This window comes from Raphanus sativus, chromosome 9 (genome assembly GCF_000801105.2).
Source record: "Raphanus sativus cultivar WK10039 chromosome 9, ASM80110v3, whole genome shotgun sequence".
Lineage (NCBI taxonomy): Eukaryota > Viridiplantae > Streptophyta > Magnoliopsida > Brassicales > Brassicaceae > Raphanus > Raphanus sativus.
The window spans coordinates 4,132,839-4,159,577 of NC_079519.1; the positions used below are offsets into that span (position 1 = coordinate 4,132,839).

The 26,739-nt window shown below is 36.1% G+C and overlaps 4 protein-coding genes across 4 annotated transcripts; 1 reads left to right on the forward strand and 3 right to left on the reverse strand.

Moving 5' to 3' along the window:
* Window positions 1–6,498: 6,498 nt before the first annotated feature.
* On the reverse strand, window positions 6,499–8,126 carry LOC108823854 (uncharacterized). Its single transcript, XM_018597144.2, has 2 exons — window positions 7,706–8,126; window positions 6,499–7,045 (listed from the first exon to the last, which is right to left on the reverse strand). The coding sequence occupies exons 1-2, from the start codon at window positions 8,054–8,056 to the stop codon at window positions 6,836–6,838; spliced, it is 561 nt and encodes a 186-aa protein (XP_018452646.1). The 5' UTR covers window positions 8,057–8,126; the 3' UTR covers window positions 6,499–6,835.
* Window positions 8,127–10,539: 2,413 nt separating this feature from the next.
* Window positions 10,540–10,875, reverse strand: LOC108824539 (uncharacterized). The gene has a single exon (XM_018597971.2). It carries the CDS (start codon window positions 10,873–10,875, stop codon window positions 10,540–10,542), a length of 336 nt encoding a protein of 111 aa, XP_018453473.2.
* A 561-nt stretch (window positions 10,876–11,436) lies between these two features.
* Window positions 11,437–13,434, forward strand: LOC108824173 (probable F-actin-capping protein subunit beta). Its single transcript, XM_018597547.2, has 8 exons — window positions 11,437–11,626; window positions 11,813–11,883; window positions 12,084–12,197; window positions 12,410–12,495; window positions 12,597–12,670; window positions 12,747–12,866; window positions 12,964–13,059; window positions 13,188–13,434. The coding sequence occupies exons 1-8, from the start codon at window positions 11,498–11,500 to the stop codon at window positions 13,269–13,271; spliced, it is 774 nt and encodes a 257-aa protein (XP_018453049.1). The 5' UTR covers window positions 11,437–11,497; the 3' UTR covers window positions 13,272–13,434.
* A 169-nt stretch (window positions 13,435–13,603) lies between these two features.
* LOC108824540 (very-long-chain aldehyde decarbonylase GL1-9-like) lies at window positions 13,604–25,783 on the reverse strand. Its single transcript, XM_018597972.1, has 4 exons — window positions 25,549–25,783; window positions 24,293–24,382; window positions 18,321–18,629; window positions 13,604–13,692 (listed from the first exon to the last, which is right to left on the reverse strand). Exons 1-4 carry the CDS (start codon window positions 25,781–25,783, stop codon window positions 13,604–13,606), a joined length of 723 nt encoding a protein of 240 aa, XP_018453474.1.
* Between the last annotated feature and the right edge of the window lie 956 nt (window positions 25,784–26,739).

Genomic DNA, 26,739 nt, shown 5'->3' on the forward strand with positions numbered 1-26,739 from the left:
TATAACTAAAACTGATAAAAAAGCATTTGTTATGACAATGATGATGATAATGAAGTGAAGCATCCATATGTAAACTTTTTACTCATGAATTTTTGTTTGGAAATCTTATATTATTATATATATATATATATATATATATATATACACACATAGTGTGGCTAAGTATGCAAAGTCTCAAGAAAATTTCTGTGGATTCTTTTTGGTGGAATGTACCATTTCATAGTTGTAATGTTTACTTTAAAAAAAAATGACGGGCGATAAATTATCTATGGTCAGTTCTATTATTTGCTCTTATTACTATGTGGATGAAAATTCATGTAAGGTTCGATAAGAATATGCAAACACACGCAAACAAGCATAGTAGTTATTTCTGAAAAAGTTTTACAGGTGAAATGTAAAGGCATTTACTTTGGGTTACCAAATTCTTCACGTATTGCTTCCACCAGTAGTTGGTGTAGCTTGGGCATCATAGAGTAAACCGGCGAGAAGACCCGAGAAGAGAAGTGAGCCAAGTGTTGAATTCAGTACGAGGTTGCTGTAGATGAGTCGTAACTGAGATCGAAAAGCTCAGAGGCTGTTGGTACGGTTATGGCTAACCGAACTCCGTAGCAAATCCCCACCATCGAACCGTTGTATAGTGAACCGGGCATGGCTAAAGCCATCACTAGAAATCCTACAGCCCAACTATTAGCTATCCAACATCCCAATAATTAGTCTTTCAAACCAATTATTTGGGCTTTTGTATAGCCCAACGATTATTTAAACAGATCTTGGTCCATCATTTTTCAGAATCTATTTAATCTTTCGCATATCTTAGTCTGCATCCATTCAAGTCATTCTATACGTGATACATTCATATGATTGAAATTTACATATTTTACCTACGAAACATAATATGTAATAGAAATAATGAAATAACATGTAAATTAAATTTCATTATCTTCACGTCCGCTCCGCGCAAGGCACAATTTCAAAATCAAAATTTATTCATGGATAAGTTAGTAAAAAATATATCCAAATGTATCAGGTCTATCATAATTTTAAATTTTGATCCACAAATCCGATCAACATTGTCTTGGTCGAATGTATAGATGATTATATAAACAATCAAAACTGTAACATATGTATGTATATAAAATTTGATTATATATAAATTTTAAATTTGTCAATACCATATATTTTATGTTTTAACTATATAATTTATCATGTGGTCTTATCCTAGTGTAAGTTACTTTTGTAAACCTATGTAACTAAAAGTATATTTATGCATAGATCTAAAATATTACTTGCATAATTACATAACTAATCCAACACACATACAATAAAAATATATCTAACAAGAACCAAAAACACAATATATTCTCAATATTAAACCAAATAGTGCAAGTGCAACTGCTAAATTATTGTGTTCACTGTATTTACATATCTATATTAAAAAAACCTCTACGAAGATGAGAATTTTAAATCTAATTCTAATTAAAGTGTTGTAAACATTAAAAAAGTGATGTGGATTGTTTACAATCCACTAGTAGTTTACGATTTCTTATTTATAAAGAACACAAATCTTTTTAACTCATCTGTTGGTTGTAATATTATTGATGAAATATTTAACGTGATTATAACGATATTTTCTCTAATATCCAATACAAATATCATTCCATATATAACAGATTGACGAAAATTCAAGAAAGTAATCAATGGATTAGTAATGTTAATAAGATTGTGTCCACATACAAAACTTGCCAAATCATAAATAAGGCAAAAATAGGACAATTTGGTTTGAGATAGTTTGAAATTATTCATTGTTATTATTTCTATTGATTTGTTTATATATTAGAAATGATATCATCATTATATGGTATCTAAAAAGTTATTGTCAAACTTACGTTGGATACCTTTAATATGTTAAACAAGAGAACTGTGTTTGAATCGAATGTGTGGATGTTACATATTCATAACGAAGAGTATAAGTTTGATCTCTCATGTGTCTCTTCAGTCATTTGACCGAGTTTTACGTGATATAAAATGGTATATTTTGTTAACAATTGAATTATGTTCGTTAAAATATTGTTAACATTGTAAACGACATAGGTTATTCACTTCAATTCGTTAAAAGCTCAAAAGTGAAGCTACATCCATGTCATGTTATTAAATTATTTACTTTTGAATTGTTGATATTTTTATTTATACTAAATATTTCAAATTTTATTATTCTAATTTTCTAATGACATTTCCAATAAAATTTCATTTAGATCTTTATAATTTATTTATTTTTTAAATAAAACCCAGGATAATTAACTCTTAGTTATTGTAACTTATTTAATAAATAATTATCAGATTTATTTTTGATAAAAAATCATATTTTTAGCTATTAAACATTATCACAAAGCTAAAGCATGTAAGAATATAAAATAAATTAGATATGATGGATAAAGTGTTGATCTTTTTCTAAAAAAAAATCATTGGAAAGTATATAATTTGAATGCATGTTCTATGATTAAAAGGAAATGATTGACAAGGATGTTAAAAAGAATCATAAAGAAAGTGTTGAATAATACATAGTATAGTAGGCTTTTGTGACGAGACTCATCTTTTGATTTTAATATCACTGATAAAATATTTAACGTGATTATTAACAGTATTCTCTCCAATATCCAATACAAATATCATTCCAAATATGTACACAAATTAACTAGTATTCAAAAAAGTAACCAAGGTGATTACTAATGTTATCAAGATTTTGTGCACATAAAAACTTGTCAAATCATAAAAGACGCAAAATATGAGATTTGTTTTAAAAAAATAATAACGATGAATTGTCCTATTCATTCAAACATGTCATCATTACTACTTCCTTTATTTGTTTTTATATGGGTGATTTTGATTAATATTCATAGTAGCACCATATATGAAGAATATAGGCATGCATGAAAAACTGTGTCAATTTGGTATCAAACTAGACAACATTCTCCTTTTCTGCGCGTGAGAAATAATTCACATAACGCTCGATATCATACTATACTATATTTGTCCAATATATAGTACAGAAAAATTATTTTATAACAACAACTATCATGAAGAGCATGAAGAAAATAAAAAGGTTGAAAAAGATGAAAGGTTTGTAGAGAATACACTATACCCTAAACTCAAACTATATACCCAAACTATATACCCTAAACCCAAACCATATACTCTAAACCCTAAACACAAACCAAACCAAAACAATATACCCTAAACTCAAACCATATACCATAAACCCAAACCATATATCCAAACTATATACCCTAAATCCAAACCATATACCCTACACCCTAAACCCAAACCAAACCCAAACAATATACTCTAAACCCAAACCTAAACCCAAACCTAAACCCAAACTATATACCCAAACCATATACCCTAAACCAAAACTCTAAACCCTAAACCCAAACCATATACCCAAACTATATACCCTAAATCCAAACCCTATTCCTAAACCATAAACTCAAACTCTTATCTATTACGTGACTATGCTATACATATTATGGTATATAATACTCGACACGTCCACAAACTTTGTATGTATAAAATTCTCCAAAATTTCCTTAGAGAGAAATGATGAGTGGCGACAGTGTTGGAGAACAAAACAGTGTAACTGATCAAGTAATGAATAAGAAGAATCAAGAGGCAGAGAAGGAGATACAAATTCCAAAAGAAAAGAAAAAGAAATGTATTGTATTATACTGTAATTTAAAATAGTATGGAACATATGATGCATGTTTGTTTTGAAAGTTTGTTTTGAAAGTTTCAAAATATATGTTTGGTTTGAAACCATGTACCCTAAACCCTGAGATCTTGCATATTCACATTGTTTTAGCCATTCATTCTTGTACATTTTGATCATATATATGAGGATTTAGTCATCTTTAGGTTACATTTTGCATACATGAATCTTTATTAGGTGTTGGAGTGTGCTATGGAGTTTTTGGAAGTGTTTGGAGGCATTTGTGGTGTAAAAGGTTGAAAGATGAACATGGATGGAGACCTTAAAGATATCGTTTGAAGCCCATCTTCTGGGAGAACATTGGAAATTGAGATAGCTTTCTAATGGAAGTGGTCTCAAGTCATTTGGAGCTGTATTGGAGGAGTTATGATCAATCTACTGGAGGCATATCAATACTCGAACACAGTACGCCTGGAGCGGGGTGACGGAGCGGGCTTACGACCCCGCTGTGTATCCAGAGCGGGGTGACGGAGCGGGGTTAAGACTCCGCTCGGGTTTACACAGAAATGGAGGAAAAACGGCTGGAGCGGGGTTGTGACCCGGGTACGGAGACCCCGCTGCGTGTTATCACTTGGTCGTTTTTATGATTTTTAAGGGGTCTTTTAGACTTTTCTATTGGTACCATTAGGTTTCTAAAGACCATATAAATACTCTTGTAATCCCAAATTGGGGAAATGAACTCTTTTTCTCTCAAAAACACATTTGTAAACCTTGAAGAAAGCTTGGATCTTTGATCCTTTTTCATCTTATTTTCTTTGTGTTTGTTGGATTATCTTGTTCACTAGCATGTTTAACCTTGAATCATCTTTGGTTTTTGGGTTAATCATGTTTATTAGTGAGTAGATCTATCTAGGATTCATGGGCTAAGGTGATTAAGGGTGATTAGTGAAGATCTAGGGTGTTTAGTGTTAAATCTACTTCTTTCCTTGCTTGTTGAGGGTTCTCAATGCTATTTTGGTCTTGATCATACTAAAATAGATCTTTAGACATTTCCTGCCCGAAAGGTGTATGATGAAATGTCTGAACCAACTCTTCAATGCTTTTAATGCACTTTGCCAAAGAGATTTGTTGTTAAAGGTGTTAAGATTGCTAGTAGACTTGTTCTCCATGATTGCTTTAGTAACATTCAACCAAAGGGATTTGATGCTTGAGTTGCTTTAGCAAATGAACATTCATCTAGGGATAGAGCTTGTTTAGTATTGTGTCTAGGCATAAGGAAAGTGCTTGATTGATAGCTTGTCACCTTTAGATTGGATCTACATCACCCAAGATCAAATGCCTAGCCCCATGAGTCCACTTACTTCATATTGAGAAAGAAAGTTCACTCTTTTATTGCATTTCTAGTCTAGTTTTAGTTCACTTCACTTCACTCAATTGGTTGCACTTAGATTAAGCATAGACTTGCATTCCCTTTGCATTAGAATCACTTAGGATTGGTTCGACAATCTTTTATACTACATCATTTGATAGGGACCCTTGAAAAGTCCTAGCATCAAACCCTAAACCCTAAACCCAAACAATATACCATAAACCCTAAATCCAAACTTTAAACCCAAACCATATACCCAAACTATATACCCTAAACCCAAACTTTCATCCTAAAATCTAAACCCAAATTTTTATCCATTATGTGACTATGCTATACATGTTATGGTATGGAATACTCGACACACCCACAAACTTTGTATATATGAAATTTTTAAAATTTTCTTAGAGAGAGATGATGGTGACGACATTGTCAGGAGGCATAATAGGAAATACAAATTGCAAAAAAAAAATAAAAAAAATGTATCGTACTTTACTGTAATTCAAAATAGTATGGAACATATGACGTATGTTTCTTTTAACGTTTGTTTGTTTTGAAAGTTTCAAAAATATGTTTGTTTTGAAAGTTTCAAAAAATATTAAGTTTAGAAAAAAATCTATGTTTTTATTATGTAAAATACAAAATTCAATAATTGTTTTAATAGAAATTTAAAGCAATTAGAAGTTGATGGAGAAAACATCTTTGTAAGAAGAAAAGAAAAAGAAAAAAAATTGGTCACACCTAAATGTGTGCTTACCAAGGCTAATACAGTCATTAATACACAAATATCATAGCATTTTTTTTGTTATGGGTATACAATCAATATAAATCCTACAATGGATATGAGGCCATATTTCCCTTTTTATATTTGGAATGATATCATCAGTATATGTCAGCGAAAAAGTTTGATGGTCATCATTAGTGGCTAGAAACGTGATTGGTTTGTTAAAATCTAACTTTAACAATAAAAATAGTTATCCAATGAAAAATGACAAATATATTAATCGTTTCTGATGAAGAGATTAACGTCTCTAGAAGAATAAGCGATGTTCAATCTCTCTCTTCTTATTTGCTGTTTCTTGTATTTTTCTTATTGTTTTAATCTGAAAAACTAGATTCTGGTCCGATCTTCAAAAGATAGGTATATTTTATATTTTATATTTTTTTAGAAATTTAATTTTATATTTGTGTTTTAGTTATACTTTTGTTTTTCTTTGTAATCATATTTGTGTAGAATATATTTCTTAAATGATTAGTAAGAAGTTTTAATCTATTCTAAATTAAAATATAATCTATTTGTGTTATTTTTATCATATTTGTATTTAATATTAATTTTATTCAAAAATAAATAAAATTTCATATTATAAAATCAAGTTAAAGATTCTGCATAGTCAAATCATTTTTAGATATTTCCCAAATTTGTCCGGTATATTTAAAATATGTGCATTGACATGAATTCATATTTACCAAGGTTTTCAGAAAGTAGTGTCAGTTTCCACGTCGCATACACATTGAAAATTCATAAAACTATCAAGTTCAACAAGATGCTAAACGGAGGCAATTATTGCTCTCTCTCTCTCTCTCTCACTTGGTTCGGAAAGCAAGCAAATTGGCGCATGAGGCCTTATCAAAGAAACAAAAGAGTGGTTAACAAAGGAAAGGAAACTTGTTGGGTTGAGACAAGATAACATCTCTATATATGGTCGACGGAAGACTACAATATCGACCACATTTCAAGCCAGACGAGTGTGTTAGTGTCTGTGATACTACCAGCCATACTTCCTGAAGAAGTCTCTGGTTCTCTTCCTCGCTCGGGTGAACACTATAACTATGCACGCGAGCACCCACGGAGGGAAGTTCCCAAGTGAGATGTTGTTCTTGATCCACGCCGGAGGGTCCTTCATTAGAAACGTTATTAACAAAGTAGCAATCACTACTCCAAGCACGATTCTTGTGATGGGTTGGATCATAGAATCCTGAAAAGTGAAAACAAAGGAGCGTCCACAAGAAATCATGTCATTAGATGAATCATCCCATCAATTATAACTGCAACCTATTATAACTTTTCGTGTGGTTAAAAGCTACATGTCTTTTTATCTTCTTATAAGCATATATCCAAAGCTTTTTCTATCTCCAACAAATTCTTAGTACCGTGTGTCATCCTTTCTAGCTTCTATATCAGAGATACTATGAGCTACAGATTGAGGTTCTACAACGAGAGATACAGAGTCCACATGAATTGGGATTCTGGAGCATTGTGAAGAGTATATAGACAATTAATGACATGTATGTGGTGTCACGTGCACAACAAATGCAAAAAAAAAAAATTAATCCAGAGTAAGTACTAATTCTACTATCCAAGAAGATGAAGAACAATATTAGATATGATAACCTCACGAGACAAGTGATAAGAACAAATACTTATATCCAGCTGGAAGAACAACTTATCAGATAACATTGCACTAGCAACACTCTGTATCATCAGAGTTCCTAGGTTTTCATCAACAAATATACATTCCTATGTAATTATATTTTTCTTTAAAAAAAATCAACAAAATTTCATATAATTTGGTCAAACACAATCATATAAGCTATCCTCTTACGAAAGTCAACATCCAAAATTGAAAGTCAATCACCTGAGGTTCGCCGTCGATGTATACGACGGCGCCATCTCTATACGTCAGCATAGACCGACCGTTCCTAGGATTAAAGCGGATCGGGACGCCTCGGCCTTTCTCGACGTTGAAAGCGAAGATCGATTTCAATCCGTATTTATCGAGGATAGGTCGAACCTCGAGCTGATCCTGCTCCCAGCCTCCGAGATTCGACTTGAACACGTCGATCGGACCTTTCCCGCACCGATACATGTGGATCTCCACCTCCGGCACCTTCGCCGTCGCGGATTGCGGTCTCGATTGGCCTTCGGGTTGAGAATCGTCGAGCAACGGAGCGGTCTCTTCGATCTCCTGCATCGTTCCTATTGACATGATGATGATTAACGATTCGTCGCTGCGTTCCGGTCAAAGGTTTTCTGTTAATAGAAGCAACAAAAAAAAAAATTTCTGTTCATAACGACGGCGTTTAGGTTAATAGACTAGAAGTTGGGCCTCGTTATGATCTTAAATATTCTGAGGTCAATAATGTGGACGTTGGGCCTCACTATGTGGCCTAAAGGAGGATTAAAGGATAATGACATTCCGTTACTTTTTTGTTTTTTTTTTGGCACAAAAGACATTCCGTTAGACTATTTGTTACCAAAAGAAGGTTACAAAAAATAACTATTAGGCTCATACGGTCCGTTTTAAGGCCAATTATTAAAAGATAAAACGGCCCATTAGACCCATTGGTTTATACGGTTATCATCGGTTGTCTCCGGTCGTCTTCCTTTAATAGGGACCTTTTTGTTATGTTTTATTCTATTGTGAGAATACTTCACTCGTGCTAGTGTCATTTTTCTCAACATATACATTGCTTGTTGTAGGCCTGGGCATAAAATCCGGAACCCGAAATCCGAACCGAACCCGAACCGAAAAACCCGACCCGTTATCCAACCCGAAATGTAAAAATACCCGAACGGGTCTTGTAGGGTGGTATAAAAAATATCCGAACCCGAAGTGTTATTAACCGAACCCGAACGGGTAACCCGAAAAACCCAAAACTAATAGTAAATATAAATATTTTGAAATATATATATATATATATATAAGTATTTTAGTTATTAAATTTAATATTCGTGGTAATATGATATATAATAATAAATATTAACAATATTAAAAATATTTTAAGTACACAATTAGTTATAAATAAGTAATTTATAATTTGTTCACTACAATAACACGTACTCTCTATAATATAATGTATATTGTTTACAAATAATATATGTTTTCATCCTAGATTAACATTTTATTGTTATTTTTAGTAATTTTTTGTGTGATAGATTAATTTTTATTAATTTAGTTGTTTTTCTTTAAGTTTTTGTTGTTTTACTTTGGTTATATCCGAACCGAACCGATATAAACCCGAACCCGAATGATATATGATTACTTTATGGGTTTTAGGACGCAATATAATTTTTAACCGAACCCGAAGTATTATTATCCGAACCCGACTCGTACTAATGAAATTTTACTATGGGGGACCTATGAGCATAAACCCGAAAATCCGAAAATCCGAAAAACCCGATCCGAACGCCAACGGGTACCCGAACGCCCAGGCCTAGCTTGTTGGATTGGTTTTATTTTTATGCTCGGAACCAAGGTGAAAAGTAAAACAGTTATTGGATCAAAGCTTATATCAAGTTCAACAAGATGCAAATACGAGAAAATGATTGCTTTCTCTCTGTTTTGAAAGCAAGCTTATTGGCCCACGAGGCCTTATCAAAAGCAACAAAGAGTGGTTAACAAAGAAGGGAACTTGTTGGGTTGATGAGACAAGATAACATCTCTATAAATAGTCGACGGAGGACTTACAATTTCGACCACATTTCAGGCCAGACGAGTGTTAGGATCTGCGTGATATTAGCAGCCAAATTTTCTGAAAAAGGTATCTGCTGCTCTTACTTACTAGGGTGACTACTATTAATATGCACAGCGCCAACCACGGAGGGATGTTCATGTTCTCAATGGAGAATTTATTCTTGATCCACGCTGGAGAGAGCCACACTTGAAACGTGTTTAACAGCGTAACAAACACGCCAAACACGGCTCCAAACACGATTCCTTGGATGCATTCGGCCACAAGATTCTGAAAACAAAGAAGTATTCAAAAGAAATCGTGTCACTAGATGAATCAATTCCAACTTATAAGAACATTCCGTGTGGTTAAAGCTGCATGTTTTTGACGTTTCTGTTAATCTCTTTATAAGCATATATCCAAAGCTTTTGTTAACTCCAACGAGTACCGTGTCACCCTTTCTAGTTTCTACATCAGAGATATGATAATCTATAGCTACAGTTGTGCTTCTATGAGAAACTAGATTATTATGACCCGTTCTATAGTTGTGTTTCAAAATATATATACTCTACATGTACTCCATACATTCAGAAAAAATACATATTTTAGGAAAAAAACTTTGTTTCAAAAATATGTATTTTTATATTTTCAATATATTTTTTTGTCGACTAATAATAAATAATTGCGTGTTTCAAAAACATTAATTGCATTTCTTGAAATTTTATTGGTTTTAAAATATAGAAAATATAAAATTAGAAAAGACTATACATTAATAACTAACTTTTATGTGTTTTTTTAATAATTGTGAAAATCCTAAAATATAGATTAATTTGAAATAGAGGGAGTAATTTATAACCAAAATTTCATATAACCCAACCCATTCAAGGAATCAGTTAATTTGGTGAACACAATCTAAGTAAAGTAAGTAGCTGACTTTCTTTCTCCTCTTACGAAAGTCAAAAAAATTTAAAATCAAAAAGACAGAGAGAGGGAGGGATTACCTTAGGTCTAGGTTCAGCTAGGATGTGAACGACTGTACCATCCCGTACGTCAGCAAAGACCGGCCGTTCGTAGGGTTAAATCGGATTGGGACGCAGAAACCTCCACCTTCGTCAACGGTGAAAGCGAAGATGGTTTTTAATCCATATTTTTCAAGAATAGGTATAACCTCGAGCTGATCATGCTCCTCACCTCCGAGATTCCACTTGAAAACATCAATCGGATTCATACCTCTCCCACTCAAAAACAGATGGATCTCCACCTCCGGAACCTTCATCGTCGCGGGTTGCGATCTCGTTTCACCTACAGGTTGAGAATCGTCGAGCAACGGAGCAGTCTCTTCATTTTCCTGCATCGTTCTTGTTGACGTGATTAACTATTTGCCGGTCCGATCAAAGGTTTTCTGTTTTTTCATTTTTTTTTTTTGCGTCTAAAATTCCTATGATTATATACGATTATGAATTTGAAATGTTCCAACAGCGTGTGCTAGAGTATGTGCGACTTCGTTCTTGTGGCGTGTGATACAATGTTTTTTTTTTATCAAAAGAAGATAGGCAAAAACAAATTGTTCACCACGACGTCGTTTGGTGTCTGTAATCTTAACTCTTGGGCCTCATTTATGGCCTAAATATTATATTTAATAACGATGCTCTTATGTCAATAATCCAAAGGTTGGGCCTTATAATGGGCCTGAAGGGTTATTAAAGGATAAAGAGAAGTCGATTAGACCAGACCATTAGTTATCAAAAGAAGGAAACAAAAACAAATACTCTAACAACGGCGTTTCGAGGTCAGTAATCTAGAGGTTGGGCCTTATAATGGGCCTGAATGGTTATTAAAGGATAACGACGGCCTGTTAGACCATTGGTTTATGAACTGTTATCATCAGCAGTTGTCTCCGGTCGTCTTTTTTTTTTTTTTTGTTGACATACATCGGAGAGATTGATATCTCCGGCGACAGAGATTGAAAAAGAAAAATGGAGGCAGCTTTGGGGCTTCTAAGAAGAATGCCGCCGAAGCAATCGGAAACGGCTCTATCAGCACTACTCAGCCTCTTGCCTCAACATTCTTCCGATCTCCTCTCTCAAGTCGATCTCCCTCTCCAGGTACATTCATTCTCTTTGTTGAGATTTTTATATTTGATTTTTTTTAAAATTGGACCCTGTTTTGGTCTTGAGAATTCTGGCTTCCTAGTTAAATCGATGTGAACTTTAAAGTTGAGTTCTTTTGTCTTTGTGTTCTGTCTTCATGCCTGGAAAAAAAATAATAATAAGTTGTTTGTACTGCAACAGGTGTTACGTGATGCTGAAAGCAGGAAAGATTTCATCTTGTGTGAGTACAACAGAGATGCTGATTCCTACAGGTACTCTCTTTTTGGTTGCTAGATGTTTTTTTTAATTACATGATTTAGTGTTCGGTTGGCTTTGGTTTGGTTTGGTTTGGTGGTCGGAATTAGGGTGAGAAAGAAAATGAAGTATTGGATTGGATCAGAGCTATTACATCTTCTTCATTAGCTAAATTGCTATTTGTTGTTTCTTTTAATATTCGACTTTTTTTGTGCAGGTCACCTTGGTCAAACAAGTACCATCCTCCGCTAGAGGATGCTCTGTACCCGTCATCAGAATTGAGAAAGCTCGAAGTTGAAGCCAACGACATCTTTGCTATCTATCGTGACCAGTGAGGTTCTTTCACCTGACCTCGTTCAACTTGATCAGCGATTTGAGTTTATCTTAACACGGAATACATAGTTACCATGCCCACACGAAACACATTTTTATTTTATTTTTAATCTCGTGCTTACCACATACTATAATATGTTTTTGGACATTTAAAAAGCCTTGTAAACATATAAAACCAAAACTAACTGTTTTGGATCACTTATGTAACAGGTATTATGAAGGAGGAATATCTTCAGTGTACATGTGGGAGGAGGATGATAATGAAGGCTTTGTGGCATGTTTCCTTATCAAGAAAGGTATTTTCTTTCTCTCAGACGAGTTTCACTCACACCAAAAGGTTTTACTCTTTACCTAATGAGCCGTTCTGTTTTTTTTTTTTTTTTTTTCTGTCTCGAAGATGGGTCAAAGTCAGGACATGGTCGGAGGGGATGCCTGGAAGAAGGAGCTTGGGATGCCATACATGTTATCCAGGTGAGTCTCTCTTAACATAGTCAATACACAATTACCAGGCACCATGCATGCCTTGCTAACACGTAAGGTTCTCTAGGTTGGTCCAGAGGAGGAGGAAATGGCACAGTACTGCTTAACAAGTACTATTATGCTCTCTCTGACCACCGATGACGAGCCCTCTGGCAAATTCGGCTTATCCGGATCAATTAGAAGACAAGTCAGTTTTTTTTATCTTCTATTTTAACTCAATGCCTTTTTGCAGATAACTCTATTTCTCTACAACAATAACATCTTTTTTTTTTCTGTTACTGCAGATGAAAATGGAGCTCGCTGTAGCGGAGGGACATTTGTGCAATATGGGGAGGATGATTGAAGAATTGGAAGGCAAACTGAGAAACTCACTTGATCAGGTTCCTACGAGACCCTTTCTACTTTTAGACAGTTATAACACATCTCACAAATCAGAATCCAGAAAACCCCGATGTGTTGTGTGGTTCCAAAGATTGAGAGTTGTTTGGTGATAAAAAAAAAAACGCAGGTTTACTTTGGGAAGACAAGAGAGATGGTTTGCACGCTGCGTCCACCAGCTGAGATCGTACAGATGAGATTACCCGACTCCTGATACTCCCCCCCCCCCCCCCCCCTCTCCTCATCAATCTTATTATGTAATAACATTTCATATCACCTCATTTCTTCTTTTTATTTGTTTGTCTGTCTGTCTGATTTTTAAAAGTTTCTCAAAGTGTCTTCTTGTGTGAATGAATGCCTCTTACTTTCTTTGTCTCTCTGGCTTGCTTCACAATTATTTCATGTGAACGTCTTGTTGCATAGATATATGCAACATAGCAGTGATAACTATAGAATAACTGACTATTATCAATAATAACTAACACTATTATCAATGGAAAGTAACGTTAATTATCAGATGATAAACGCTAATTACATGCAAATTAATTACGAACATTTCTTCATCATCCTAACCTCGAACCCTCCTCCGGACCGTCTAAGCTGGTGGTGGACCTGGTGGTGGACGTCGTGATAAGTGTTGGATATTGACAAGGTCTGAAGTTGAATAAGTCAAGCTATTTTCTAGGAGTTTGAATTGGTCTTTTCTGTTTCAAGTAGTTGCGTAGTTGTTACGTTTTTTGTTTCCTGCAATCTCGGCTTTCTTGTTTTGTTATCAATGTGCAAGGTTCCTATATAAACCTTTGTACTTCTTTTATGATGAATAACACACGAATCATTCAGACTTCATTGCTAAGTAAGTCCTATACTCTGTTTCTGGTTCCTTTATTTGGTATCAGAGCAGAACTCATTGTGTGTTCAAACAGGAAAACACAGCAAAGAAGATGACAGACGCTGCAAAATTCACTTCACCTGCCGTTCCAAAGTTTGATGGGGACTATGATCATTGGAGCATGCTCATGGAGAATCTTCTCCGTTCCAAGGAATACTGGAGCATTATTGATCCCGGTTTCGAAGAGTTGCAGAGAATCGTAACTCCAAGTCCAGCGCAGCAGAAGGCGCTTGAAGAAGCCACACTCAAGGATCTCAAAGCCAAGAACTACCTGTTCCAGTCGATCGACAAGAGCATACTGAAGACCATAACCCAAAAGGAGACAGCCAAACAGTTATGGGAATCCATGAAGACTAAACATCAAGGGAGCGCTAGGGTGAAACGTGCGCAACTCCAAAGGCTTCGAAGAACTTTTGAAACCTTGGAGATGAGAGCTGGAGAAGAAGTGGCGAAGTACTTTGAGAGAGTTATGGAGGTAGCCAATGACATGAGGAACTGTGGTGAGACCATGGATGATGTGAAGATTGTTGAAAAGATTCTCAGGAGTCTCACGGAGAATTTCAACTTTGTGGTCTGTTCCATTGAGGAGTCGAAGGATATCGACAATCTCACGGTGGATGAACTGCAGGCATCACTGCAGATTCATGAAGGAAAGGTGACCGAGAAGAGAAGTGAAGAACAAGTTCTTCAAGTGGAGAACGAGCCAAGGAACGCTCGAGGAAGAGGAAGATGGAGTTCACAAAGAGGAAGAAGCGGCCAGAGGGGAAGAGGAAGAGGAAGGTCGTTTGTGAACAGATCTGCCATCATTTGCTACAAATGTGGAAAACAAGGACACTACCAGTTTGAGTGTACTAGTCAGGAGAAAGGAGTCAACTATGCTGAGTTTGACGAAGAGGAAGAGCTTCTCCTAATGGCTCATGTTGACATGAGTCGCCATGAAGAAAAGGGTGTATGGTTCCTTGACTCTGGTTGTTCGAATCACATGACAGGAGAAAAGAGTTGGTTCACAGAACTAGATGAAAGTTTCAGACACTCAGTACGGTTGGGAAACAGTTCGAGGATGGCTGTACAAGGGAAAGGAAACATCAGGTTTGAAGTAGAAGGACTGACACAAGTGGTAACTGATGTCTACTATGTTCCAAATCTGACCAACAATTTGTTGAGTATTGGACAACTACAGGAGAAACAATTGGCAATCGTGATAAAGAACGGTGTATGCAAGATCTATCATCACCACAGAGGTCTGATTGTGGAGAGTAAGATGACGGTCAATCGCATGTTCCTGCTCTTTGCCAAGAAGAAGCCAAGATCAGAGGCGTGTCTTAAGATGGAAGAAGAAGATTTGGGGACACTCTGGCACAGAAGGTATGGACATCTCAACAACAAGTTCATCCATCTCATGCAGAAGAAGGATATGGTAAAGGGATTACCATGTCTAAAGGACGAAGTCAGAGTCTGTACTGTCTGCAACATTGGGAAACAACAAAGAGGAAAGTTTCCTAAGAAGAGCAAGTGGAGAGCAACAGAGAAGCTGGAGATGATTCACTCTGATCTTTGCGGGCCGATCACACCAACATCTCACAGTGGGAAGCGATACTTGCTGGTACTTGTGGATGATTTTTCAAGAAAGACATGGATATACTTTCTTACTGAAAAGTCAGAAGCGTTTGAAACCTTCAAACTCTTCAAGAGCTCTGTGGAGAAAGAATCTAAGACAGTGATTCGAGGTCTAAGAACAGATAGGGGAGGGGAGTTCACTTCAGTTCGCTTCAACACTTTCTGCAAAAATCATGGCATCAAACGGCAACTAACGGCGGGTTACACTCCCCAGCAAAATGGGGTAGCTGAGAGGAGAAACAGAACCATCATGAATATGGTTCGATGTTTGCTGTCTGAGAAGGAGATGCCGAGGACTTTCTGGCCAGATGCAGCACGATGGACAGCACATGTTCTCAACAGAAGCTTCACAAAGGCAATCAAAGACAAAGTGCCTGAAGAAAGGTGGTCAGGAATCAAACCTAAAGTTGATTACTTCAGGGTGTTTGGCTCGATTGCTCATGTCCACATTCCAGAGCAGAGACGAATCAAGTTGGATGATCGCAGTCACAAGTGCGTCTTGCTTGGAGTCAGTGATGAGTCTAAAGCCTATCGCTTGTATGATCCTGACACTAAGAGGATTACTGTAAGCAGAGATGTGATCTTTGAAGAAGACGCCAAGTGGGATTGGAGTCTAACATCATCAGAGAAAAATGAGCTATCATGGGAAGATGAGGGAGTCTCTGAGGGAGAAGAAACCGATGTAGAAGAAAACATTGAAGAAGAAGAAGAAGAAGGCGCTGAAGCTGCAGAGACAGAAACCGATGCAGCAGAGGAAGTTGATGTGGTTGCAGAGACAGGAGAAAATGTTGAGTCACCAAGAGAAGAGACTCAAACAAGTGCTCAGGGAGAAGCATCAAGGAGAACGAGGAAGCAGCCATCTTGGATGCGTGACTTTGTAAGCGGAGAAGAAGAAGAACAGTGGGTATCATTTGCTTTTCATATATGCAATGATGATCCTTCAACTTACTATGATGCTGCTAAAGAAAAAAAATGGAAAGATGCGATGGAGATGGAGATGCACGCCATTGAAAAGAATCATACTTGGGAGCTTGTGGACTTGCCACCTCATGCAAAGAAGATTGGAGTCAAATGGGTCTACAAAACGAAACTGAATGAAGAAGGCAAGGTGGAGAAGTGCAAGGCTCGTCTGGTAGCCAAAGGGTATTCTCAAACTGCAGGTGTAGACTACACTGAAGTCTTCGCACCGGTTGCTCGTTGGGACACAATCAGAAGTCTTCTAGCAGTAGCAGCTCAACGTGGATGGCCCATCTATCAGTTAGATGTCAAGAGTGCTTTCTTGTATGGAGAACTGAAGGAGGAGGTGTACGTAGATCAGCCTGAAGGGTATATCAGAGCAGGGGAGGAAGACAAGGTCTACCGTCTGCAAAAGGCCTTGTATGGCCTAAAACAGGCACCAAGAGCATGGTTCAGCAGGTTGGAGACCTATTTTAGGCGAGAAGGTTTCCAGAAGAGCAGCTATGATCATACCTTGTTCTTCAAGAACGATGGAAGCAAGCTCTTGTTGGTCAGTGTGTATGTTGATGATGTAATCTACACAGGAAACGATGAAGACATGTGTACGGGGTTCAAGTCTTCAATGCAAAAGGAGTTTGAGATGACTGATATGGGGAAAATGAAGTTCTTCCTTGGAGTAGAAGTGCATCAGAGCAGTGAAGGAATACACATCAGCCAGAAGAAGTATGCAAAGGAAGTTCTTGAAAGGTTCAACATGTGGAGCTGTAATTCAGTGAAGAATCCGATTGTCCCAGGGACAGTCATTTCAAAAGAAGGAAGCAGAATGGCTGATGCAACGGTGTACAAGCAACTGGTTGGGTGTCTAATGTATCTTACTGTGACAAGACCAGACTTGATGTTTGTGGTATGTTTGATTGCACGCTTCATGTCTGATCCAAAGGAAGAACACTTTCTGTTAGCCAAGAGAGTTCTAAGGTACTTGAAGGGAACGTTGGAGTTTGGGATTTTCTACAAGAGATCGCAAGTGATGGAGCTGATTGGGTACACAGACAGTGACTATGCTCGTGATTTGGATGATAGAAAGAGCATCTCTGGATATGTTTTTCTACTAAACGGCGCAGCCATCTGTTGGAGTTCACGGAAGCAAGCCATAGTCACTTTGTCCTCTACAGAAGCTGAGTATGTAGCAGCAACTTCCTCTGCGTGTCATCTGGTTTGGTTAAAGGGAATGTTGCAGGAACTTGGTGTGATGGAAGATGGAAGCATTGATATCATGTGTGACAACAGTTCAGCCATCAAGCTCTCAAGGAATCCAGTTATGCATCGTCGAACAAAACACATTGATGTCAGGTATCATTACTTGCGAAATTTGTCAAATGAAGGTGTTATGAAGCTGGTGTTCGTTGGTACAAATGATCAAGTTGCAGACATCATGACCAAGCCTATCAAACTGGATCAGTATGAGAAGCTTAGGTTCCAGCTTGGAGTTCAGTAATCAAGAGGTTAAACTGATGATGGGAGACTGGTCAGTTTAAGGGGAGGAATCTGTTGGATATTGACAAGGTCTGAAGTTGAATAAGTCAAGCTATTTTCTAGGAGTTTGAATTGGTCTTTTCTGTTTCAAGTAGTTGCGTAGTTGTTACGTTTTTGTTTCCTGCAATCTCGGCTTTCTTGTTTTGTTATCAATGTGCAAGGTTCCTATATAAACCTTTGTACTTCTTTTATGATGAATAACACACGAATCATTCAGACTTCATTGCTAAGTAAGTCCTATACTCTGTTTCTGGTTCCTTTAATAAGCGCCGTCATTCTTGAACAGAACGTGGAGCAAGTTCCCCGGGAGCCGTAGACCGCAGTGATCGTCTACGCTCTTGACGGTGATGAGGCAGAAGAGCCAAACGCTGGTTCTCGGCGTCATCCCCGACCCGAAGAACGCAGCGGCTCCGCCGAGCATGTCGGTTATGACTTCCACCGGATGGTTGTAGAGAGCACCGACCGGGTAAGGGACGACGAGGCGGTGGTGGTGCGAGTGGACGTGGCAGTAGAGGAACTTGTTGTGGTGCATGTAACGGTGGACGAAGTACTGACACGTGTCGAATATGAACATGGCTAGTAAGAGTTTTTCTTGGGTTCACCCCCTGTGGTGAACCTCTAGGTCCACCGGCCTATCACTATTTGCCATGTCATCTTCAATTTCTGTAGAAAAAAAAAAAAAACAATCGGCGGTTATCTCCAAAAAAGAAAAAAAAAGAAGCAAAAATACTTTACGGCCTCAGGTGATTTTTGTGATTTAACCCTATTCTTCTCTCTCGTTGCTGACCTGGTTCTTCTGATTCAACCCTAAAATCGTAAGTTTAGAGTTTTTAGATATTTCTAATCATGTCAAATTCTCTTGTTCTCTTTTTAGTTACTCAATACGGTTCATCTAAATAAACTAAAGCTTGAATGATTTTTATTAGGTGAATCCGTGGAGTAAGTAGAGAAGAAAATTCAAGGAGTGGTGTTGTGTAGAGTTAAAAGAGTGTTACTCACGGAAAGCCTCTTTTCCTCCTCTGCTGTCATCTTGATTCAATTGAGAAGGTTCTGTTTGATCATACTTGATTATCGTTATGACTTGATACTAAGAGAACGTATTTGATTAGTGATTACATTATGTTTGATCTCCAAGCTATCTAATTGAAATATCATATCTTGTTTACTACTCTTTTATTTTTACGAAACATTACTGTTGATCCCAAGTGGCTGAAAGAATCAAGAGTCAATCATACATAAAAACATAAATTCTCGGATCATACATAAAAACATAAATTCTCGGATCATCCCTTTGCGTTTAATGCATTTTCTGCTACATACTAAATTCTCAAAATCAGGAAGAATTCTGCAAAGATTTTTTTTGACTTTATCTTACATATTATGATTTCGTTTTGGTACGTAGGTGGAAACATTCACTCAATTTGGTGTGGTATTTCTGTGCTTCACATTGGCTCTAGAATTCTCCACTGCTAAGGTGAGATCAACGTCTTTGTTTAATTGAAAGTTTCGTTTTTGATGTAATGTTTATTTGAAAGTTTTTAGGGACCTTTTTCTCAGCTTAGATCAGTTGCTGTTTTGGGAGGCCGCCTTCAAATTATTATTTTGATCTTCTTGTGTGGAATCACAGTGTCGGTAAGTCTCATTTATTATTCAATAAGCACCATTTGGTGACATGCATTAGACGTGTATATACCACCATAAACCTTCTATGACGTGGCTTGCATACTCTTCCTGCTTTTTTCTAGTATTAGTATTATCGTGGGTTGATTATAATTTTTTTAATTGTCTTGATGTTGTGTGTTTTACTATGTTGCGTCTGTTCTGAAAAGTGAGGCTGCCTCAAGAAAACACAGCACATATAGTTTAGATTTAACTAACATATGCTCTAAAATATAAATATAGTAATATTAAAATTTGTTAGTGCAGATTTCAATGGAGAATATTCAACTAAATGGTCAAAAAGCTGTTCTTGATGGTCAGTGTGGATCTAGTTTACAAGTCTCGGGTGATTTCAGTAAAAAGTCGGTTGAGTTTTTGTCTGAGGAAAACTATGCTTTAATCAGTGAAGACGACGCTTTACTCAGTGAATTTGAGGAAGAATATGAACTAGCCAACAAAGATGATCAACTTGATACTGAAGATATTGATGCTTTGGAAGCAGACAATGTTAATGAGAAGAAAGATGAACTTTATGTTGGAATGGAGTTTAGTTCTGAAGATACTGCGCATATGGCTTATAGTAAGTATGCAGGCAATCATGGTTTCAACATAAGAAAACAAAGGAGGACCAAAAAAAATGAAAAGGTGGTAAGGATTCTCTATGTATGCTCAAACGAGGGGGTTAGGAAGGAGCCTAAGGTTAATAGATCTTTTACCCGACCTATCACAAGGTGTGGTTGTAAAGCTCATATGGCTTGTTACCTTCAGAGTAGCGGAAGATATAAGATTGTGTCTTTTGACCGGAATCACAACCATGATTTAGTGAGGACACCTATGAAGCATTTGCTGAAAGGAAACCGAACAGTCACTGTTTCTCAAAAACAACATGCTGATGATGCTGAGATGTCAGGAATTTCAGCAAAAGCAACCATTGAAATGATGAGCAGAGAAGTTGGAGGGAGAGAAAATCTTGGTTTTTTGGATAAAGACTATCGCAATTACTTATATCGTAAACGGATGGCAGAAATGGTAAAGGGAGATGCTGGAGCAGTTTTAGAATACTTTCAGAAAAAGAAAGAAGAAAATTCCTCATTTTTCTACTCAATGCAACTTGATGAGGATGATATGATCACTAATATCTTCTGGGCAGATGATCGGTCTATAAGCGATTACAATCTCTTTGGAGATGTTGTTTGTTTTGACACAACCTATAAGACCAATGATTATGATAGACCGTTTGCTCCATTTGTCAGGGTAAACCATCATAAGCAAAGAGTTGTTTTCGGAGCTGCTCTCTTATATGATGAAACCACTGAGTCTTTTAAGTGGCTTTTTGAGACTTTTCTTGGAGCAATGTCTGGAAAACAACCGAAAACAATTCTTACAGACCAGTCTGCAGCAATGGCGAATGCAATACTGAAAGTATTTCCAGAAACAAAACACAGGTTATGTGTCTGGCATATTTACCAAAATGCTGCAAAGAATTTGAGTCGTATATTTCACGGACCAGACCAATTTGCCATGGACTTTGGCAACTGCGTATATGACCATGAGGAAGAAGAAGATTGGTTATTGGCGTGGAATGATATGCTCAGTAAGCATAAGCTGACAGAGAATAAATGGCTGGAGAGTTTGTTTGAGGTGAAAGAAAAATGGGCAATGGTATATGGACGTCATACTTTTACAGCTGATATGGTGAGCACACAGCGAAGCGAAAGTATGAATAGCATTTTGAAAAGATACTTGAAGCGCAGTTATGACTTATTGACCTTCTTTAAACACTATGAGAGAGTGTTGGATGATAGGCGATATAAAGAATTAGTTGTTGACTTCGGCATGATGCATACTTCGCCGGTATTAGTTGCTTCTGTAGAGATGTTGCAGCATGCAGAAGAAGTGTATACACCAGAAGTGTTTACTTTGTTCCAAAAGGAATACACAGTCATCGGTGACTATGTTGCAAAAAAGACCAGTAAATCTGAGATGGTGTATGAATACAGTGTATCTTATCGTGGTGTTGCACAAGAGCATTTGGTTAGGTATGATGCTGCCAACCAAAAGATAGATTGTAGTTGCATGAAGTTTTCATTTGCTGGGATCTTATGCCGTCATGCATTGAAAGTGTTGGACAAAAAGAATGTTAGAAGAATTCCACCTACTTACATTTTGAATCGATGGAGTAAAGAGGCAAAAGCACGAACAATATCTTATTATCATTCAGAGACATCTAATGAAGCAGTGAAGCAATCGATTGGAAAACGATATAGCCATATTTGTCGTACTTTCCGTGAGATTGCATCTGTTGCTGCTGAACATATAGAACTGACACTGTGTGCAGATAAAGATGCGATTGAGTTGCTGAAAAAACTGGAGGAAAAGAAAAAGGAACTTGTGAGAGCTGATAAGTGGATGCCCCATAGTTTAGAGGATAAACTTGTGGAAGAAGAGGAAGAAGAAGAAGATGTTCCAAATGTATGTGGAATTAAAAGGAAAAATCCATGTGGACGTCCAAAGAACCAAAAAAATGGACCCCATGGTCGATTTAAAGGTATTCTCGAAACAAAAAATCGTGGTACATCAAAATCTTCAAGTAAGGCTAAAGCAAAAAAAAAGTTATCATTTCAGGTATTGATTATTAGTTTTTGGTTTATGTCAATTTTCGTTGAAATGTGACTAATCAATATATGTATATACTAATCATTGGATACATTGATAAATTTTCCAGGAATCAACTCCTACTCCTGATACCCAGTTATCTTTTGCTACCACCGGTCCGATCTTACATAATGAGTCATTTGTCTCCCAAATACCTCAGGTAATTTTTTTTAATTTCTAGTATGTATAGTTTAGTTATATGTCAATATTTACAAATTTGATAAATGACTCAGGAACCAACTCGTACTGCTAGTACCCATGTATATGTTGCTGCCACCAATCCGACATTACCCAGTGGATCATTTTTCTCGCAATTACTTCAGGTAAATATTTTGTTTGTTATTTATACTTAAGTTCCATTTTTTTTAAACATTCTTTTTTAATTTGCAGGAAGTGGTCAAGAATTATGGTGATGGTTCATCGAAGGACTTTGACAAAAATTATGGCGATAGTTCATAGGGTCACATGTTTTTATGTTTTTCATTTTTTTGATAAAAGATTATTTGGACAACCAAACATTGAATCTCTTCTTTTTTGTATTTTTGTATTACTTTCTTGAGAAGAAGGTTGAAACTGAATTATTTATCGTTGATGTTGCACAGCACCTAACTAGCCCATGTACCGTTGATTTCATTGACAACACAATCAATTAAAGGTAAAGACGGATTCACACTTAATCTGGCGTATTGTACAAGGACTTGTTCAGGTGAGATGCATCTATAGTCCACATTTTTCAAACATGTGTCAGATGGTCTTATTCGACAAAACAAACCAATCCACCCTAGCATCTTTTGAAAACTTACTTGAAAAGGGTTTCGGCTGATCTTGAAGGACCTGTAAACACCAACTTGCTCCTTGATCTTGGTGTCATAAACAGACCAATCAGTGTAAAACACAGGGTACCACCATAGAACATTGATGAAGGCCATAAAAGTTTTATCAACAAAACATTCAACACAATAACCCATCATGTTCAATCACGAAGGACAAACAATAAACCAAGTGATAGATACTCGAATCATACTGTTTATTAAGTTAAGGTCAGAGAACATTTTTTTTTTTGATAACTGTTTGACCAATCCTTAGCTGCAGCTCTTGGCCGGAGAAATTCTTTTTGTTTCTTTGTAGAGAAGCTTTCTGAATTGTTATTAGGGGGTCCCCAAAAGAAAGTGTCCAACTCTGTAGCGTCTGATCTTTGAGTCAAATCTCTTAGCGTTGCCCTTAGGAGGGAGATGTTTTGATTACGAGATCGAGAGAGAGCTTGCCAGTCCCTCACCAATAACGCTTCGGCAACAGAGTATTGATCTTGAATGCCCATTAGCATGGGTCAGAGAACATATTGTGTAACAGAAAATAATATTTTCAGTGTCTTTTTACCAGTGTGATCTGCTGGATGCAGAGTTAGAGTTAGTGGAGGCAATTAGTTAACAGAAGACTGAAACATAGAAACAAAACACACTTAGTTAACAGAGTCCAAAACCAATCCCTCAGTGAAGATTCATGTTATTATTACCTTGGAGGTATTGGACCAATGGGTTGAGATCGTTGAGAGACAAGCAAGTCTCTGAGATTCCCCATGTAAATTTCTCAAGCATAAGAAATTTGATCACAGACGTATGATACCTGGTGATTCCGGAAGACCTTCGTGCAAAATTATATATCAACTTAAAGAGATTCAAGAAAAAAAAACCATGAAAAGGAGAAGAAAAGCCATGAATGAATCAGAAGAAACAACATTACCAACGACGACGGAGGAAATAGGGCTACGATCACTTGACGCCGTTAACAATGTTTTCTATTTTCTGCTTTTCCGTTTTTTATTTTGCAATAAGTAGTGATTTTGTTTTTTTTTTTACAGAAATTGAAGATGACATGGCAAATTGTGATAGGCTGGTGGACCTAGAGATTCACCACAGGGGGTGAACCCAAGAAAAACTCGGCTAGTAATATCTGAAGGATCTGGATTGGTACTGACGGTTGTACCGTTGGCTTTGAGGTTTCCTCTGTATAGGAAGCTTGGTTTGAAAAAGCAAGCATTTTTGGCGCCATGGCGCTAAGCGCCTTGTGGCGAGGACCTCATCGCCAAGGGACCCCATTGCCAGGCGTTTTACATAAAACCCTCGCTTTACGTCGCTTTTCCTCGCTTTTGTTATTTTGCTAAAGCGGTAAAAACGCCGCTTTGTTGTACCTGTACCAAAAAATAAGATTTCATTCACCTTATAGGCATGTAAATGAGTGTAACCCTAATTCACCTAATTGTGTAGATTTCCCACTAAGCTAGGATACAATCCCACTAACCCTAATATTTCTTCTCTTATATTAGCTTCTCTTCTCTTGAACTTACAGATAGCTTATCATTTGCAAGGTTGTAGTTGATTAGTAGCTTATCATCTTCTTTAGGTCACTAGCTTATCACTAGCCTATCATCTTCTTTACGTCAGTAGCTTCTTCTAATTACTTGTTTATATCATAGTTTCTTCTTCTAAAGTCAGTAGCCTTTTTCTGTAATATAAGTTTATGATCATGTCTTGTACATACTCAATAGCTTTTTCTCATTCGATGTTTATTTATGTTGTACTAACACTGGTATTTTTTCATTTGGTTTCTTCCTATATGAACGTTTGAGTTTTATTTATGGATTTGGTGTTTTTAGTTCATGTCCTAGCATTCCTGATTCTTGTTTACGTAATATATATATAGATATGGGTTTGCAGAGTACCTTTGTGTTGCAAGTACACAAGGCGCTGGCAATGTGGCGCCATAGCGCTAAGCGCTAAGCCCCCAGCCTCCTTGCTTCATCTCGCTTTGCGCAATTTCAAACCAAGATAGGAAGTAATCTACAAAAGAACAAAAAAAAAACCATTTTGACCAATGGTTTTGCATCTATTAGTTTATCATCGGTTTGCTTTACATGATATAAACAGGTTTGGTTAATCACTAGCTTATTCTCCTATCCCCTAGCAGACATCTATGACTTTTTATTGAACGTATATAATCTATTCATTTCTAAATATAAATAAGGTCTGTCTTCAATTTAGTATGCTTCCACATTAATCTCTCACATCATCAAAGTATATGAACTCCAAAACGGCGTAATTAATTTCATGTTAATCGCAAAAAATATGAACTACATAATGCAAATATCATTTTCTTGAAATGCATATAAATAGTATTGACTCACAAAAAAATCCAAGTTGGGTAATTAAGATCTGGAGAAGCTGTTGAAGTAAAACTCCTTTGACCACTGTGATGATCGGTACTACGTTTTTTTCATGCTCTTCATCAAGGGTGTGAAGCCGGAACTTATGTAAACAAGGGCTAAGAAACTGGTTAACTCCAGCGTAAATCCAATAGACAACAATGGGAGCTATAGTGCCCATCGTCTCATCACTCACGAACTCTTCCCACATCACCATTCTATTCTACCACAACAAAGTACTTCAAAGAATTGTAAAAATGGAAATGTGAGGAATCTTTTTTTTCTCATTGTTGAAAGTTTCTTGACAAGTAATCTTATATATTATTTGAAAAACAATACAACATTTGAAGAATGACACATGTCATCATTAAAATCTATTATATTAAAATTGAAATATAAATATGAATTAACCATACATACAATTTTAAAAAAAAATTACAGATTCTGCTACTGAAATTTTAAATATTCCTAGATATCAACATTAATTATCTTTTGTCATTTAAAACAAACATATAGCATCCCGTAATTGTTTCTAACATAAATATAAAATATTTTGTTTTCAACTGTATTGGGAAATAAAAAGAGTTGTGAAACACAATATATAAATACCATTCTTCATCTCTTAGATAAAACAATATAAAATATCATTATTAATCTTCTTAGTTTACTAATATATATTATAAAGAAGAATCAATATAAATAATAATTTGAAACAATAAATTAAATTAGCGTATTCACACTATATGACTATAATTTTAGAAAATATTATAATATACAATTAGTTATATTGTACATAATAAAATTTATATCATTAATTATGAAAAATAAGTATTTATTTATAAAAGTAAAAATAATACCCACACGGAATTGGTGGATCAAGTTCTAGGGCCTTTTAATCTAAACATATATTATACTTTTGTTAAATTAACTATAAAATTATTAATAATCTACATTTAATATTTTCTCTTTTTCCTTAAATAAAATATACATAGTTATATAATGTGTTTAAAATACATTTTAATTTTAAAATTAACATTGAACAAATATTGAGAACTTAATATTTTAATTTTGAAATTATCATCGATTTTTAAGAATGATAATAAATTATTAAATATCCCATACTAATTTTTTTTATCAATGATTTAGAATTTTGATATAAGAAGATATAAATGA